The 18,925-nt window shown below is 40.1% G+C and overlaps 1 protein-coding gene and 1 pseudogene across 1 annotated transcript in view; both read left to right on the forward strand.

Moving 5' to 3' along the window:
- LOC118855192 overlaps positions 1–18,925 on the forward strand; it is a 79,688-nt pseudogene that overhangs the window by 17,374 nt on the left and 43,389 nt on the right.
- Positions 10,218–18,925, forward strand: part of LOC118853788 (vomeronasal type-2 receptor 26-like) — a 33,149-nt gene continuing 24,441 nt past the window's right edge. Inside the window, exon 1 of the mRNA XM_036763991.1 lies at positions 10,218–10,462. Within this exon, the coding sequence (XP_036619886.1) occupies positions 10,218–10,462 (245 nt within the window). The remainder of the gene's footprint in view (positions 10,463–18,925) is intronic.

The raw sequence follows: 18,925 nt of genomic DNA on the forward strand, positions 1-18,925 counted from the left end.
AGCTGCACTAGACTGCATCAGCAGGACTGTCAATGGATCTCCCTTGATCTCCCCTTCCCCTAAGTGTCATGCACCATGGCAGGATGGTCAAGGTCAGGGTCACACCAGGGCAGAAGGAGAGGAAGATGCATGGATTCAGAATGGAAAGTGACATTTAGATTACATTGAGTCCACTCCCCCTTACTTCGCAGATAAGGAAAATGATGCATAAAGAGGAAAAGTGTCGATCTCAAGATCATACAACTAGCAATTAGAACAGCTGGGACTGAATATTTGATTCCAAAAAAAGTGTTCTTTCCCATATGCCACAGTCCCTTCCATGAAGATGAAGGGGAGCAAAGGGGGGCACGAGGAAAATTCTTCAGCCTTGAGAACTTTTTGCTACTATTAGTGAGAGAAGTGGGGCTAGTGATTTTTCATCATAATGCTGGGATCCATATTCCGTACCCTTGTATCTGCTCTACATCATCCCTCTCCAGGGCTGACCCCAGGCAGAAAGACAGGTCAAGAGACCAAATGTCGGACTGCTTCTCTGGGGACCTCTGGAGATACTCAGAGAGGCTGCCTAGCCTCCTTTTAGATTTAAATCCACACAGACTCACATTATTCACCACCTTGTTATGATCATTGTCTAGTTCGCTGATCCTGCCATAGAGTCTCAGGACAAGATAAAAGAAATTAGGCCTATTTCTCTTTTCCTCAGAGAAATCAGAACCTAATGAATCCTTGCCCCAGGTCCTTCCCTTAGCCCAGTGCTGAATCTACTGCTGTTCCAGATACCTGATTCCCAGATCAAACAGATCCCTTACCTCACAGAACTTTCCTGAACTCGGTTCTCCTGTATTCTAAGCAGACGTCATCCTCCTCAGATTCCCTGAGATTGACCTGCTTATGAAACTATTTCATCCTCTTCTGAACCCTACTGTTCCTCACAATGTCTCATGCTTTTTCCCAGCTGATATGAACAGTGCATATATGTAGACAAAGGGCACAGGGTGAATTGAATATGAATATCCAAAAAATAAAAATAAAAGGGTGAGAAGAATGGACTGTGAGAAGGAGAAAGGGAAAAATAGAATGCAATGAATTATTTCACATAAAAGATGCAAGTGATGTGGAAGAGGGGGTAGGTGGGAGCAAATGAGTGAACCTTACACTGCTTAGAATTGGCTTAAGGAAAGAATAACAAATATACCCAGTTGGGTACGGAAATCTATCTTACCCTACAGGAAAGTGGAGGCAGGGATAAGAGAGTGGAGTTGATAGAAGTGAGGGCAGATTGAGGGAGGGGATAATCAGAAGCAAACACTTTGAGGAGGCACAGGGTGAAAGGAGAGAATAGAATAAACACAGGGGAGGGATCAGATGGAAGGAAGTCTATGTAGTCTTTCACAACATGACTATTACGGAAGTGTTTCACTTCACTACACCTATATAACCTAGATTGCATTGCTCACCTTCCTAATGAGGGTGGGTGGCAGGGGCAGAAGGAAGAGAACTGGAATCACAATGTTTTAAAAATATATATTAAAAATTGGTTTTTCAATTGTTTTTTTTTATTTTTAGTTTACAACACTTAGTTTTACATGTTCTTGATTTTCAAATTTTCTTCTCCTTCCTCCCCTCCTCCCTGCCCCCCAAGATGGCATGCAGTCTGATACAGATTTATACAATAGTCAAGTTGCAAAGAAGAATTATAACCAATGGAATGAATCATAGGAGAGAAGAAATAAAAAAAAGCAAAAAAAAAGCAAGAGAGTGAATAGTTTGCCTCAGATAAAGTCAGATCTAATTACATAGAATAAAATCAGCTGCTCATGGTTAGGATGAGTTAATAAAATGAAAATGACAATTTTACCTAAATTAATTTACTTATTCAATGCCATACCAATCAAACTACCAAAAACTTATTTTACAGAGCTGGATAAAATAATAGCAAAATTCATCTGTAAGAACAAAAAGTCCAGGATATCAAGGCAACTAACGAAAAGAAATGCTAGGGATGGCATACCAGTTATTGAATTGTACTATAAAGCAGCAGTCCTCAAAACTATCTGGTACTGGCTAAGAAACAGAGTGGTAGATCAGTGTGAGTACACAGGACACAGTAGTCAACGACTACAGCAATCTACTCTTTGATAAACCCAAAGAATCCGGCTTCTGGGCTAATAATTCACTATTTCACGAAAACTCCTGGGAAAATTGGAAAATAATAATGGAAGGGGGACTGAACCAAGACGGCCACTAGAAAGTGGGGACTTGCACGAGCTCCCCACTAGGTCCCTCCAAAAAGCTATAAGAAATGGCTCTGAACAAATTCTGGAACTGCAGAACCCACAGAACAGCAGAGGGAAGCAGGGCTCCAGCCCAGGACAGCCTGGATGGGCACTGGGTAAGGTCTATCAAACAGAGCTGGGAGTTCAGGGGAGCCCAGCATGAGAAGCGGCAGGACCAAACAGACCAGGAGCCGGGCAGAATAGGCCCTAGGACCATGCATCAATGAGCTGTGGAAGTTACCAGACTTCTCAACCCACAAACACCAAAGACAACAAAGAAGGTTAGTGGAAAAAGCTGTGGGGACAGAGCGAAAGGAGCTCCCAGTTCAGCTACAGCCCCAGGGCAGCAGGGGTGATGCAGGTACAGAACTACAGGTAGAGTTGCTTCTGGGCCCAGGCCCACCTGCTAGGAGGAATTAAGTGGCAGATCAGAGCAGGGGTGAGAGCCTCCTTAAGATCTGAGTCCAGTCCAAGGTTGGTGGTTCTTGGGGGAGGAGGATTGATGGACTGTCAGAGCTGGCTGTATAGAAATAGTTCTGAAAACAACAACACATCCCCTCAAGCATGGAACAGGGTATGCTTTAGTCTACAAGCAGTCATACCCGGACAAAAAAACTCAAGGGTCAAGTAAGTTGGCTGCGAACATTGCCAGGCAGTGAAAACAGACTCCGATTCAGTCTCAGACTTAGGAATCTTTCTCTGGTGACAAAGAAGATTGAAATATACAGCCAGAAGTCAACAAAATCAAAGAGCCTACATCGAAAGCCTCCAAGAAAACACATGAACTGGTCTCAGGTCATGGAAGAGCTCAAAAAGGATTTGGAAAGCAAGTTAGAGAAGTAGAGGAAAAATTGGGAAGAGAAATGAGAATGATGTGAGAAAACCATGAAAAACAAGTCAATGACTTGCTAAAGGAGACCCAAAAAATACAGAAAAAATACTGAAGAAAACAACACCTTAAAAAATAGACTAACTCAAATGGCAAAAGAGCTCCAAAAAACGAATGAGGAGAAGAATGCCTTGAAAGGCAGAATTAGCCAAATGGAAGAGGAGGTCCAAAAGACCACTGAAGAAAATACTACCTTAAAAATGAGATTAGAGCAAGTGGAAGCTAGTGACTTGCTGAGAAATCAAGATATTATAAAGCAGAACCAAAAGAATGAAAAAATGGAAGACAATGTGAAATATCTCATTGGAAAAACCACTGACCTGGAAAATAGATCCAGGAGAGAGAATTTAAAAATTATTGGACTAAGTGAAAGCCATGATCCAAAAAAGATCCTAGATGTCATCTTTCAAGAAATTGTCAACAGGAACTGCCCTGATATTCTAGAAGCAGGGGGTAAAATAGAAATTGAAAGAATCCACCGATTGACTCCTGAAAAAGATCCCAAAAAGAAAACTCCTAGGAATATTGTCACCAAATTCCAGAGCTCCCAGATCAAGGAGAAAATACTGCAAGCAGCCAGAAAGAAACAATGTGGGTATTGTGGAAACACGTTCAGAATAACACAAGATCTAGCAGCTTCTACATTAAGGGATCGAAGGGCTTGGAATAAGATATTCTGGAGGTCAGTGGAGCTGGGATTAAAACATGAATCACCTACCCAGCAAAACTTAGTATCGTACTCCAAGGCAAAATATGTACTTTCAATAAAATAGTGGACTTTCAAGCTTTCTCAATGAAAACACCAGAGTTGAATAGGAAATTTGACTGTCAAAGACAAGAATCAAGAGAAGCATGAAAAGGTAAACAAGAAAGAGAAATCCTAAGAGACTTACTAAAGTTGAACTGTTTTGTTTACATTCCTACATGGAAAGATGACGTGTATGATTCATCAATCCTCAGTATCAGGGTGGCTGAAGGGAATATATATATATATATATATATATATATATATATATATACATATATATATATATATATACATATATATATATATATACATATATATATATACATATATATAAACAGTGGGCACAAGGTGAGTTGAACATGAAGGGATGATATCTAAAAAATAAAATCAAATTAATGGTTGAGAGAGGAATATATTGAGAGAGGGAGAAAGGGAGAGATAGAATGGGGTAAATCATCTCACATAAAAGTGGCAAGAAAAAGCAGCTCATTAGGAAGGGAAGAGGGGGCAGGTGAGAAAGAATGAGTCAATCTTGTTCTCATCGGATTTGACCTGAGGAGGGAATACCATACACACTCAATTGGGTATCTTACCCCACAGGAAAGAAGGAGGAAGAAGATAAAAAAGTGGGGACGATAGAATGGAGGGCAGATGGGGGAGGAGGTAATCAAAACACTTTTGAAAAGAGACAGAGTCAAGGGAGAAAATTCAGTAAAGGGGGATAGGTTAGGAAGAAGCAAAATATAGTTAGTCTTTCACGACATGAGTATTGTGGAAGGGTTTTATATAATGATATACATGTGGCCTATGTTGAAATGCTTGCCTTCTCAGGGTTGGTCAGTGGGGAGGGAAGAGGGGAGAGAATTAGGAACTCAAAGTTTTAAAAACAGATGCTTATAAACAAAAAAAAAAAGTTTTTGCATGCAACTAGGAAATAAGATGCACAAGCAATGGGGTATACAAATTTATCTTGCCCTACAAGGAAGGAAGGGAAAATGGCGTGGGAGCGGAGTGGGGTGACGAAATGGAGGGCTGACTGGGGAAAAGGGCAACCAGAACATATGCAATCTTGGAGTGGGCAGGAGGGTAGAAATGGGGAGAAAATTCATAATTCACACTCTTGTGAAAATCAATGCTGAAAACTAAATATATTAAATTAATTAAATTAATAAATTTTTTAAAAAGAGAGAGAGAAAAAAGAAAAGAATATGGCAGAAACTGGGCATAGACAAATATGTTACAGCGTATACAAAAATACAGTCAAAATAGGTACATGGTTTAGGAATAAAGCCTGATACTATAAGCAATTTGGGAGAGCAAGGAATAGTTTATCTGTCAGATTTATGGGAAAGGGAAGAATTCATGACACATCAAGAGATAGAGAGCAGTATAAAATGAAAAACGGATAGTTTTGATTATGCTAAACTGAAAAGGTTTTGTATAAGCAAAGCCAATGCAGCAAAGATTAGGACAGAAGCAGAAAATTGGGAGAAAATCTTTACGATCACTGTCTCTGATAAAGGCCTCATATGTAAAATATATATGGAATTTAGCCGAATTTGTAGAATAAAAGTCACTTCCAAATTGAGAAATGGTCAAAGGATATGAACAGGTAGTTTTTAGAGGGAGTGATTAAAGATATCTACAGGCACATGAAAAAATGCTCTAAATCACTATTGTTCAGAGAAATTCAAATCAAAATAACTCTTAGGTACCACATCTCTCCTGTCAGATTGGCTAACCTGACAAAAAAGGAAAATGATAAATGCTGGAGAGGATGTGGGCAAATTGGAACATTAATATATTGTTGGTGGAGTTGTGAACAGCAATTTGGAACTATGTCCAAAGGGCTATAAAAATGTACATACTCTTTGACCCATCAATACCACTTCTAGGGCTATATCCCAAGGAGATTACACAGATGGGAATGGCACCTGTATGTACAAAAATATTTATATTTGCACTTTTTGTGGTGGAAATCAAGTGGATGCTCATCAATTGGGGAATGGCTGAACAAGTTGGAGTATATGAATGTAATGAAATACTATTTTGCTATAAGAAATGGGGAAGATACAGATTTCATAATAACCTGGAAAGACCTACATGATCTGATGCTGAGTGAGAGTAGCAGAACCAGGAAAACATTACACACAGTCACAGACATGTTAATTTTGTGATGACTGACCTTGATAGACTTAGTTTGCCTCAGCAATACAAGGCCCAAGACAGCTCCAAAGGACTCATATTGGAAAAAGCTAGCTGCATCCAGAAAAAGAACTGTGGAATCTGAATGCAGATTGAGGCAAACTATTTGCTCTCTCTCTTTTTTTCCTCTTTTTTTGTGGTTTTGTTTCTTCTCTTTCATGATTCATTCCTTTGGCCATAATTCTTCTTAGCAACTTGACTGTTGTGTAAGTAAGTTTTATGTTAAGGTTTATGTAGAATCTATATCAGACTGCATGCTGCCTTGGGGGGAAAGGGGAAGGGGAGGGAAGGTAAGAAAATTTGAAACTCAAGAACATGTAAAACTAAGTGTTGTAAACTAAAAATCAAAGATCTAATTGGAAAAAAAATGTTCTCATCAGTTACTTTTTTCCATTTTATATTTTATCTCTCTACTTTTTTTTCTTTTTCTTTTGGAGGGGGGAAGGCAGGGGAACTGGGTTTAAGAGACTTGGCCAAGGTCACACAGCTAGTAAGTGTGTCAAGTGTCTGAGTATGGATTTGATCTCAGGTACTCCTTACTCCAGGGATGGTGCTCTACTCACAGTGCCACCTGGCTGCCTCTCTAGCTTCGTTTTTAACATCCTCCTTAATCTCTTCCAGGAATGCTTTTTGGGCTTGAGACCATTTCACATTCCTTTTTGAGATTTCAGATGTGGATATAGTGTCAATGCTGTCCTCTTCTGAATTGGTATATAATCTTCCCCCTCTCTGTAATAAGAATCAAGAGTTCTTGGTTTTCTCTGCTGTTTCTTCCTGGTGATTGTCTTTTTCCTGGCTTTTAAAATGGATTTCTGCTTCTAAGGACCAGGGCATTGTATCCCAAGCTTCTTGTGCTGCACAGTGTGGCCTGGTTACTTGCTTTTTGTGCTGTGGCCTCCTGCTTTGTCACGTAGAGTCTATATAATGCTGCCAGTCACTTGGTGCTGAGCTAGGGCTGGATCATGTGCCAAGGTCTGTGCCAGGTAATGTCCTTCCGAGTTCCTATGGGTTACACTGAAGTTCCTGATGTGAAGTGTGGGGGAGGGGTGGTCTGGCTGCTAGAAGTCTCGTCTTCCCCTAGGGCTGCTCTACAGTGTAGGTGGTTTCAGCAGTTGTCTGGGCTGGCGTCCGCAACTTCCCTGGCTATGTGAAGGCACCTCTGGGTTTCCAGCATTGGTGCTTGCAGTTTCCATACCCCTGCAGCACCAGTACTCTCCTTGGTCTGCATTGGTCTTGCATTGGTCTTCTTCTGCCACCACAGGAGGGGACCATTTCTTGAGCTTCCCAAGGTCAAAGCTACTGAAGCCCCACTTCCGAGTCCTCTATTCTAGGTTTTCTCCAAGGGGAGTATTATCTGGGCGAGGAAGGGAGGGATGAAAGCCATTTTACGTGGTCATCATGGCTCCCAGAAATTCAAGAAAGGCAGTTTCGAACCCTTAGACTATGGGCTGGAAGCCTCAGTAATAGTTGGTGCCACGGCTGCAGGCTCTGCATTCCTGTCTCCTGTAGTTCCAGCAGACTCACTTCCTGCACTGAGAGGCCTGGGGATCGCCACCATAGCTGCCATTTTAGCCCTGGGCCTTCTCCTACCCCACGTCACATATGGTTTAGTTCCATATGCTCAGCACTCTCCCAGCCCACAGACTCATCCTTTCATCCCTGAGGACAATTCTGGCTTGGAAATCTGCCACACTCAGTCTCCTATTGTCTTCTAACTCTCTCAAATCTGCTGAGATTCAGTTTTTCAGAGAATTTGTAAGAGAGCTCCAGTAAGTCACTTGTTTCACTCTGCCATCTTTGCCCATGAACTTGTGCTCTTGAGAGCAGTCACTGAACCAGCATTTATGAATCCATTATTATGTGTAAAGCATGGTACCAGGCAGTGGGGATACAATGGTATGCCAAGCTCCAATTTGTGGGTGGCTAATGCTAAGCTACCGACGAAATTGGTGCTCACTAGTTCATTCACACAGACTCACTGTATTGGCTTGAACTAACATCAAAACATAGACTCCAACTATTTAAAGGAAATGGTGAGATGATTAAATATATCTTCCTTTTAAATAGGTGTTTCCAGATGACAGAGTGTTATAATAAGGCTTCACAAGGAACAAACAGTGAAAAATATGTAATTCATTAAATGTATGGGTAAAACATGAGGTGCCACAATCACATGATAGCAGTAGTGATAATTGACGAAGAGTTCGTTTGCTCCATTGGTACATTTGTGTTGTTGGGAGAAATTAGGGAAAAGCTGCAGCAGCAGGGGTGGTTCCCAGTAGGAAATTAATGGGAAGACAGAGGCAAGATGCCCCCAAGATAGACATCTGAAGGCTGAGATCACAATCTATGGAGTGAAAGCTGACAATGAGAAGATCATTGAATTACTGGGGTGCTGTCATTATTATCCTTAGCACCAGCATAACATTTGTCACATTATCAGGACAGGATAAATGTTTATTAAATAAAAATATATAACCACAAGGATGGATTAATGAGCATGAGAGTAAAGAGTCTGACTTGTCCCCAACTCAAGCATGGCAGTTGGAGTATGAGAAAAGGGATCATTTTTCTATTATATTCAGAACCAATTATTAATTTGGGATCCAGTTTTTTCTTTTTCTTTTATTTCCACCCCAACCCACTGACATCTACTGTCTGAAAATTTTGCCCTGTATATCTTCCTCACTAGTGTACAAGACCTCATTTCTGTTTCCAGTATAAACAAAACTTAATCAAGTAGAATTCCAATCATAAGGCACTATGCTTATGCCCTTGGAATCCTCCCATTGTGTGTAGCACAACTCAGCTCATGAAGGAGAATCAATCCAGAGTGTTCTCAGCAGAGACACATTCCATTGTCCAGATTACTGGAGATGGCTGGGTCTCATGATCAAACCACATTCTCAGCATGATGGGTTGAGGGCTTTTAGCCCACCTCCTCATTTGAAAAAGCCCTGACCCCCTTGATTGTTAAGCCATCAGGGGTGATTTTCACCTGTCAGGACACCAGTTTTTCCAAAGATATATAAGCATTCAGTGATGTCCATGGTATTGTCTTTGTTCCAAGAAAGACCACTGATCTTCAATTTATTGATTACTTTCCAGTCTAATTGAGAAATTGACTATTAATTATTCAGAAATTCTGTTTCTCTGGCTTTTCATTCATCTCAAGTATGACCCAATTTCATCTTCTATGATCCTTCTCCTGTGGGAGGTAATTGCCCTACTGAACTCATGGCATCCACTAGTAAGGTCAGAAACAGGCTTGTAAGCAATGTGATTTGTCAACCTAAAATATTATTGAGGGTTCTATTGTTCTTATGATTGTTTATTCATTCAGCAAATGTTTAGTGTGTACTTCCCATGGCCAAAGCAATCCAAGTCACATAAATATTACATTCATCTCAGTCTGGGAACTTGTAGGCCTAGGCCTCATCATTATCATTCACACTTTCTGCCCTTGTCATGTCACACTGTCCTTTGACTGATATAACATCTGGTAATTTTGAGGCACTGCAGAAACTTGGCTTTGGGAGAATGGAAGTAGTACTCTGCAAGGTGCAAGAAACTTCACTTGATAGTGATGAGAGGGTCCTGTGGGCATCTCAGAAGCCATGGAAGCTGTGATGCCACCCAGGACTGAAGGCTGGGAAGGAGACAAACATCTTTTTATGCTTGTGTTTTTCAGGTTTCCAATGTGAAGGACACAGGTGCAGAATTTCTGTGTAATATGGTCCATAGAGACCCTCACTCTCAGACTTCAGTCAACATATTTGCTTGACTTGAACCCAAGAGGCTTAAAGGTGGCCCTCCTTTTTGAATCCATCCACAGGTGACAAGAAGAATAATATCCAGGAGGCAAAAATATCCCATAAGTATACCCTGCTTTTTCTAGCTTTTGCCTTTGACCTAATCAGAGGCCTGCTGCATGTCTTACATTCAGCTTGTCCAAGCGAGAGAGATTTTTCAAAGTGTGGGCATCCGTTAGGAAAGGAAAGTCTTTAGTAATAATCTGCCTATAGCTCCACAAACAACAACTTAGAGTCAACTTAGAGTGCCCTACTTACTGGCTCTTTAGAGATTTGGGATATTGGCCATGGGTCTGGGGAAACTGCTGCTCTTGTTCTCTAGGTTCTTTGTGATCCTATTTTTGCAGTTTTCTCTCTCTGAGTATCACATGGAGAAGAGTCTTTGTTATCTAGAAAGACCTTACACTCCCACCTATAGAAAAGAAGGGGACCTAGTCATAGGGGGCTTCTTCTCCTTGTATTTAAAGGTGGAGGTAACATATAACAAGTTTCTCTTCCAAAGTCCTCCCCTCTGGATTGCTCCAGACCAAAAGTAAGTGGTTGTTTGTATTTTTCTGATTGCTGAAATTTTCATCCATATTTCTGACTGACTGGTTTGTTGCTTGGATTGTGTTTTATTTAGCCTCACAGCATTGTTTAAAGCAAAGACCTGGGTTTGATAATTTCTAGAATCCTGGTACTCAGGAAACTGGTAAATTAAAGGTTTTATTAATGTACAGTGCAGCAAGCAGAGAAATGGAGACTATCCATACACATCTACATGCCATTTGAAAAGTCAGAGATTCATCTAAGAGATGAAAAAAACTCAACCATTACAAAGATGAGGGAGACACATCAGGGAGAAAATATATTCATAACTGGACTTTAGGTGGTCAACTCTATTTCTTAAGAATGGGCTACTTGACAACTTGTTATTGGTGCCAAATATGTTAGGAATTACTCCTTACTGGATCTGTCTATGAGGGAGAACTTTTCGAGGTCACTTCTCGAAGCTTGGGTGAGGTTTGGGTTGGGGGTTTCTGAAACTACATAGAACAAATTAGGGGAAGAATCAAATGTTAACTATCTTAGGCTCCAGAAAAGAGAATGAATTCAGAATACTACAGTAGGTCCAGATTTTCATCCAGTCCAAAGTATCAAGCCTCGTCTGCCTGACAGTTACCAAGGGAAAAGGCAAAATGCTTCTCATTGCTTATATACTCTGATGGACTTTAGGACAAATTTATCTAAGTGACTCCATATTGGAGATCTATCATGACAACATTAAAATGTATCTAAAACACCAAATAATATAAAGGTCACAATGACCAAAAGTGCCATGTCTATTAGGCCACTGACAATTGAACTGAGTATTCAATCCTTTTATATCTACATAGTATAAACTAGAGGACAATTTCTCTCCAATATACAGTATGTGTATGCCATGAGCTAGGGATTAACAAATGAAAAATGACCCTGGAATCAAAAATTGTTTTATTTACTGTCATTGCAATCTTCCTTCCCCTTCCCTCCCATCCCCTTCCCTCCCATCCCCTTCCCTTCCATCCCCTTACCTTCCCTTCTTTTCCCTTGCCTTCCCTTCCCTTCTTTTCCCTTCCCTTCCCTTCCCTTCCATTCCCTTCCCTTCCCTTCTTTTCCCTTCCCTTCCCTTCCCTTCCCTTCCCTTCCCTTCCCTTCCCTTCCCTTCCCTTCCCTTCCCTTCCCTCCCCTCCCCTCCCGTCTCCTTCCCTTCCCTTCCCTTCCCTTCCCTTCCCTCCCCTCCCCTCCCGTCTCCTTCCCTTCTGTCCCCTTCCCTTCCCTACCCTTCCCTTCCCTTCCATCCCCTTGCCTTCCCTTCCATCCCCTTGCCTTCCTTTCCCTTCCCTTCCCTTCCCTTCCCTTCCCTTCCTTTCCCTTCCCTTCCCTTCCCTTCCATCCCCTTGCCTTCCCTTCCATCCCCTTGCCTTCCTTTCCCTTCCCTTCCCTTCCCTTCCCTTCCCTTCCCTTCCCTTCCCTTCCCTTCCCTTCCCTTCCCTTCCCTTCCCTTCCCTTCCCTTCCCTTCCCTTCCCTTCCCTTCCCTTCCCTTTCCTTATTTACCTTCCATTCTCATCCCTTTCTTTCCCTTCCTTCCTCTCCTTTTTCCACTCCTTCCCTCTCCTTCCCTTCCACATATTAAATATGGTTTTGAAAATTTAGGAGGGGACATAGTGATTGCGCTTGATTTGGGAATTGTCCTTCAGACGTCATTACAATGTGGTCAGTGATAATGGCATATGGCTGTCTTCTAGGATATCTCCTAATTGAGGTGTGTGAAATGCACAATATTTTTAATTCCTTCTGTGTTCCTTATATAACCATCAGGTGGAGTATTTCAAAAACCTGAGCATTGGAAATCTCTGATGAGTATTTCTTTTATTCTCATTTAATTCATTGCCATTTTTCATGGCAGGTTGTTCTCTCAAGTTTCTACTTCTCAGTCCTTCTTCTAATTATGTATTCTTGTTTAATTCCTTCTTTTCTGACAGAATTTCTTCATCTTGTTTTCATTCTGGTCATACACCTACACTGTGAATGGAGAAGGTATCCCAAGAGTAAAATATATCTTAAAAATACTAACTTTGTGTGTGGTGTGCGTTTAAAGGCTAAAAAAAATATGTGTTGTTCATCAATTTTCTGCATACACTGGGAAGAATCCGGGTCATTTCTAATGAAATGACTTAAATATCATCTTTTCCAAGGACCTGATAAAGGATAAGAGGGCAGTTTATCAAACAAGCAGATGACACAGAGCTAGGAGGGTGAGATAAAACATGGTTGGAGAAACTCAGGACACTACACAATCTTGGAAGACTCAAGGATGGCACTGCATCCTTTGAGGAGAAACATAATAGTGATAAATGTACTCTTCATTCTGCCTTCAAAATCAAAAAATAAGAATACCATGACTGAGATGTGATTACTATCAGAAAAAAAATTATTTCACGGCTGTAGTGAATTATTAAGTGATTTAAAGAGGTGAATTTTCTATCACAAAGAATGTGATGATCTCTCAGTACAAGACAGTAGTCAGACCACATTTGGTTTATTATGTTACTTTCTGGGCATAGTATTGTTGAAAATGATGCAAAAAGTTGGAGAAGTGGAAAAAGTCAGGAAATACGGAAATGGCAACCTACAAATCATTTTGAATGAATCGTAATGCTTTAAAAAACCCAGGGGAACTTGATAATGGTTATCATAGACCCAACCTATTGATTTGGAAGACTCTTTATTTGGGGTGGGTTTCATCCCTTAGCTTTACAAGTCACAACTTGGAGAGATGGTTAGACACATTTAGGGTTGATGGAAGGAAATACTTTCAAATATAGAATTGTTTCCCATTGGATATTGTGTGATCCTCCTCAATGGAGATTTGAAATAAAAGGGCAAAGAAACCTGTCATTACATATATTATCAAGATTCACCTTTGTGATGTATGGTTTGAGTTTTCTTAGAGTTGCCAGAACAACACTGAAATACATTTGTTTGTGTGTACCCATATCACTCTTCTGCTCTAGGCCCAAAGCAGGCCATTGGCTACTTAATGTCTGTAGGAGTAAATAACTCATCTGCTAAGTTCCAATAGCCTTTCAGCCTCTGACCCAGGCTTCATCACCCTTTGTAAACTTATTGCCCAACACACTCCTTCAGGTAATCTACACTGTATCCCACCTGCTTTACTTGCTGCGAGTCATATATGAAATCATGACTCCTTATATATTAACTTTGCACAGGTAATCACTCATTCTTGGAAGATGATTTCACATATACTTGGACATTCAAAATAGTTTGCTTCGTTTAAAATTAATCTTGAGTGCCACTTACTACCAGAAGTTTTCTCTGAGTTTTCCAGTTACTATAACCAAACCACAGAAATTTCATTGCGTTGATTTTTATGTACATACTGTGTATTTCTGTTTGTGTGTGTGTATGTGTATAGATGGTTTCCCATCAATCAAGGTAGAAGTACCTAGGATTTTGAAATGTTTTGTTGTGATCCCGTAGCACTTAGAACAGTGATGAGCATTAACAATTGTGTGTATATACATATATAAACACATATGCATACATATATACATGGATACACACATATACACATACATACATATACATACATACACACACACATGCACATCCAAAAAAATCAGAAAAAACTCTGAAGAATGGACCAATGATGGGACTTTTCCGTTGTGAAAACAGTCCCAAAGATTTCCGTTTGAGCCTTGTTGAACACAAGCTCCACATTATTCCCACTGTCTACTTCTTCAAATACTACTCAAGTGCTATTAAATAAAAGTTAAGAAAGTCATAACATGTTGTAGAATGAATCTACTACTAATTGATGGTATATTATCCTGATGGGGCTCTCATTACAGCAAGGCAATCCATGTACTACTTCCCAAGTCAATGCTGATTCCTCTTTCCTCAGCAGCTATTCAAAGCCTTCACTTGCATATGCAAATTTCCAATGTGACCTCATTCTCCACATTTTCAGCTGAGGACATTGCCTAAAAATATACTGATAAAACGGAAATCAGTAGTTTGTTCTGCTCCTTCCCTTTTCTCCATATTCAGACTCATATTCACATAATTGCCCATTCTCTCTCCATTTCATCTGGTGTCTGATGAAGATACATATACAATCATTTATATACTCATAATTTCTACCAAACTACAATCTTTTATACTTGTCCCCCCCCCTTTGACTTCACTCCATGACTTCCCAACAAGAAATCACCGCCTCTACTAATGAGCACTAAAACATTCCCCTACTGGCTCTCCTGCCACATATCTCTTTTGACATTTGCTAGTTTCCCGAATGATATCTAGGGATTTTCATAAAGTACAACAACTGACACGAAATTTCCCTATATCCTAAATTTGAATTGCATTCTGATACCTCTCTAGTCCATATAAACTTCACAAGACTGTAACATGGCCATACCTTTGAGCACGCCTAAATATCTAGTTAGCTAGCTATATCTATGTCTATATCTATATATCTATATCTACATATCTATATCTATATCTGTATCTATATCTATATATCTATATCTACATATCTATATCTATATATGTATCTATATCTATATATCTATATCTACATATCTATATCTATATATGTATCTATATCTATATATCTCTATCTACATATCTATATCTATATCTGTATCTATATCTATCTATCTATATCTACATATCTATATCTATATATGTATCTATATCTATATCTATATCTACATATCTATATCTATATATGTATCTATATCTATATATCTATATCTACATATCTATATCTATATCTGTATCTATATCTATCTATCTATATCTACATATCTATATCTATATATGTATCTATATCTATATATCTATATCTACATATCTATATCTATATCTGTATCTATATAGTCCTTCACCACCTTTCATGACCTTTTTAAAAAAGCCAAAGAGATCACACCATTCTTCAGGTTCCACCCTCCATCTCTCCTTTTTACTTTTGGGAATACTGTTTCCCCCAGGAAAGTAATCACTCACAACTTCTGTGTCTCAGAATTGATAGTTTCATTTATATTTCAAGTCATTTGATATGAAGGCTTTATTTTCCCCTGTATCAGTAAGGCAAGATTCATGACTTCGAGGATGACCATGAAGGTATCTGCCCGTATGTTTCAGAATCACAAAGTATGAAAAACTCTCTAAGTAGAAGGCAGAGAAAGTATAACCTTTATGTAGACGGAAGAGGATCAAATCCCCAAGACCGATAACTCCAATTCAATATGGCAGTAATTATATTCCAAAACCAGTAAGCGCACATCAATGGGGTAACAAAGAAATTATAACATAGTATTATAGCAAGGAACCAAGTCGTCCAGCAACCTTCCCCTCTTCTGTTGCCTCTCTGTAAACACTCATGAATCCTGACTGTCTGGTTGCCTGTATCCTCTCCTTCCTCAGTTCTGTGGTCTCTGTAGCTCCCTGGTTTCCACTCTCTACTCTGTACTCTTTCTGCAGCTTTGCTGTCTCCCAGTTCTTACTTCTCCTCCTTGGGCTGGATTCTGAATTCTGGCTTCTGCCTTCTGACTTCTGAATTGCCGGTCCTCAATGGCTACCTTCTGGCTGTATATACTCTTTTTAGGGCCTGAGGGCTTCACATCCAATCAGCAAAAGTGTGTGGGCCTGAGGCTCTACTTAGCAAAAGGGTGTGGGAAAGATCTTAAATCACTGATTAGCATAGCGAAGGTGTAGGCCTGCCTCTAATCAGTCCTCCTTTAACTGGCCCCTCCTGAGACTAATTGAATAGGTGGGAAAGATGTTTAATCACATTATCACCACACCCCCACCCACCCCAAGCTGTTAGTAACTTCTTCCAAATCATCTTTTTCATCTTTGTCTACTTTAATGGATTGTTTTCCTTATGGACATGTTTTTCTCTGTGGGCTACAATGTAATCTCTTTGAGGACAGGTGTTTTGTTTTTCCATTTTTGTCTCTACACCCCCATGACTTGCAAATGCCTGAACTCTACCACAGGCCTCATAAATGCTGGTAAGGTGTTTGAAATCATTTGTTAGTCCTTTGAGTTTCTGCGCATTGGGAACTCCAGCTTCTTCCATTTGCTACATGTGAGTTTGAGACCATTTATTTAACTTCTCTTTCTCATTCTCATTGTTTTCTCTGCAGCATGTGACACCCTTAATCACTCTCTCTTCCTTGGTACTCTCTTCTCTCTTGCTATGATGGTGATTCTCAGATTTACCTATCTGTAAGCAGAATGGCCTTTGTTTTCTTTCAGTGACTCAGTGTATCTCATTGAGCCTTGATGGGTGCTTGGTGGGGTAGGGCTAACTCCAGGGAGGGCCTATGTTGGATTAAATAAAGTAAGCTTGTCAACCCCTTCACCTTGCTTCCCTTGGTTAAGCAGATCAAAAGAACCTGTGCTTTCCCAGTCAACCCCTTCACCTTGCTTAAGCAGATCGAAAGAACCTGTGCTTTCCTGGTGTATTGGCAGAAGCTGTGGGCGGGTCTTACACCCCCACAGAAGCTGCTAGCCGGACTGTTAAAAACAGCTTCCATTGGAGCCAGAGACAGCTACAGCCGAAGCTGAAGCAGGAGCTGCCAGTAGCAGAGCTGACCTACGGGTGGATCAAGGAGTGCTGAACAAGGATTTGAGGCCAGTGGGTAATCTTTTTATCATAGAGGGGAAGCATGTATATGATTTTGCTTTATACCATCATGCTTCTCTGTGGCCTCCTGGTTACTGTTGTGAGGCGGACTTATTGGGCCTGGAGGTTTTTGATCCAAATATCAAAATGGGGATGCTGGTTTGTGGGTCTGTTACTCTGGAGCTTAAATACACGCTTCAATTCTTCTGCCTCCTACCTTGAGAATTCCTTATATCCTGCACTTCTGAAACTTTCAGACATATATACGATTCTCTTTGAAATTACAAATTCTGCCTTCATAATACTCTATCCTGGCCCAAACTCTCTGCTGACATCACATCTCTTATTACCAACTGTGTTTTTTGGCATTTTGAACTAAGTGATCACTGGAGAGCTTAAATTCTGTATATCCAAAATGGAAATAATTTTATCTTCCCCCTAAACTCTCTCCTAATACTAGAAAAAGCAAGACCATCCCCCGATGCCCTGTGTCCCCCAAACTTGGAGCAATCCTACATTCTTCTCTCTCTCTGTCCCCACATATCCAAGATGTTACCAAAGCCAGTCAATTTAAACTGTCTGTCTGTTCTTCTATCTCTCTGTCTCTGCCTCTATCTCTGCCTCTATCTCTGCCTCTTTCTCTGCCTCTTTCTCTGCCTCTTTCTCTTACTCTCTCTCTCTCTCTCTCTCTCTCTCTCTCTCTCTCTCTCTCTCTCTCTCTCTCTGTCTTCTTGCCTATTTCTCTGTGTTTCTCTGTTTTTCTACATGTATGTGTGTGTTTCTAGTTTCTGTGTGTGTGTGTGTGTGTGTGTTCATGCTCTTTCCCAATAAATTGTAGTCTCCTTGAGGGCAGGACTTTCTCTTGTTGCTTTTGGTATCCTCATTGTTTAGCACAGTGCCTGGCACATAGTAAATTCTTCATATGTTCTGCTTGCTTGATTTCCTGGTTCTCAGTTATCCAGCTTCTAAGAGAGGAACATAGTTTCCTTAACTGAATAAGAAAGGAGAATGAACTATAGAGCTAAAAATATGCCCTGAAATTCCAAATTTTGAGAATTATCCTGCTGTATTTCATATACTTATTTCAGAAAGAGTTAGTGAGTACTTCATGTTGAATCCTTCAGTGTCACCCACTGCATTTTCATGAAAGTCCTACTTTTGAAATACAAGTATTCTATTTTCACCCCAACCTATGAACTTAAAAATCAGTATAATACATCTGAAGCTATGTTATCAATATGTTTGTCTATTCCTAGCTAATATGTTTTGCATGGTAAAAGAGTCCATTAAAAATATCTCCAAATTGCAAGTTCAGAATTATGAACTACTCTTTCTATATTTGCACAAGATAAAAAATCAGGCTACCTGCTTAATTTAGTTCCACTGCAAGACAAGACATATTCTAATATCTAAAACATATCATCATTTGTCTGTGAGTGTGTGTGTTATGTGTGTGTGTGTGTGTGTGTGTGTGTGTGTGTGTGAGTATTCTTGAAAGGATTTTAGTGGATGCTTAGTTCAAGTCTCTCATTTTACAGATGTGGCCATTGATGCTAATGGTGATACAATGACTGGCCCAGGGCCACACTGTTAGTAAATATAAGGTCAAAGATTTAAGACAACAATTCCTGACTCCATGTCTAGCATTTCAACCACTATGACATCGTTCTCTATCTTTTAAGATTATTTTATTTATTTTTAGTTTTTAACATTCATTTCTACAAGATTTTGAGTTACAAATTTTCTCCTCATCTCTTCAATACCCCCCACCACATGATGGCATGCATTCTGATTGCCCCTTTCCCGAGTCTGCC

The sequence above is a fragment of the Trichosurus vulpecula genome, chromosome 6, assembly GCF_011100635.1.
Source record: "Trichosurus vulpecula isolate mTriVul1 chromosome 6, mTriVul1.pri, whole genome shotgun sequence".
In the NCBI taxonomy this organism is placed as follows: domain Eukaryota; kingdom Metazoa; phylum Chordata; class Mammalia; order Diprotodontia; family Phalangeridae; genus Trichosurus; species Trichosurus vulpecula.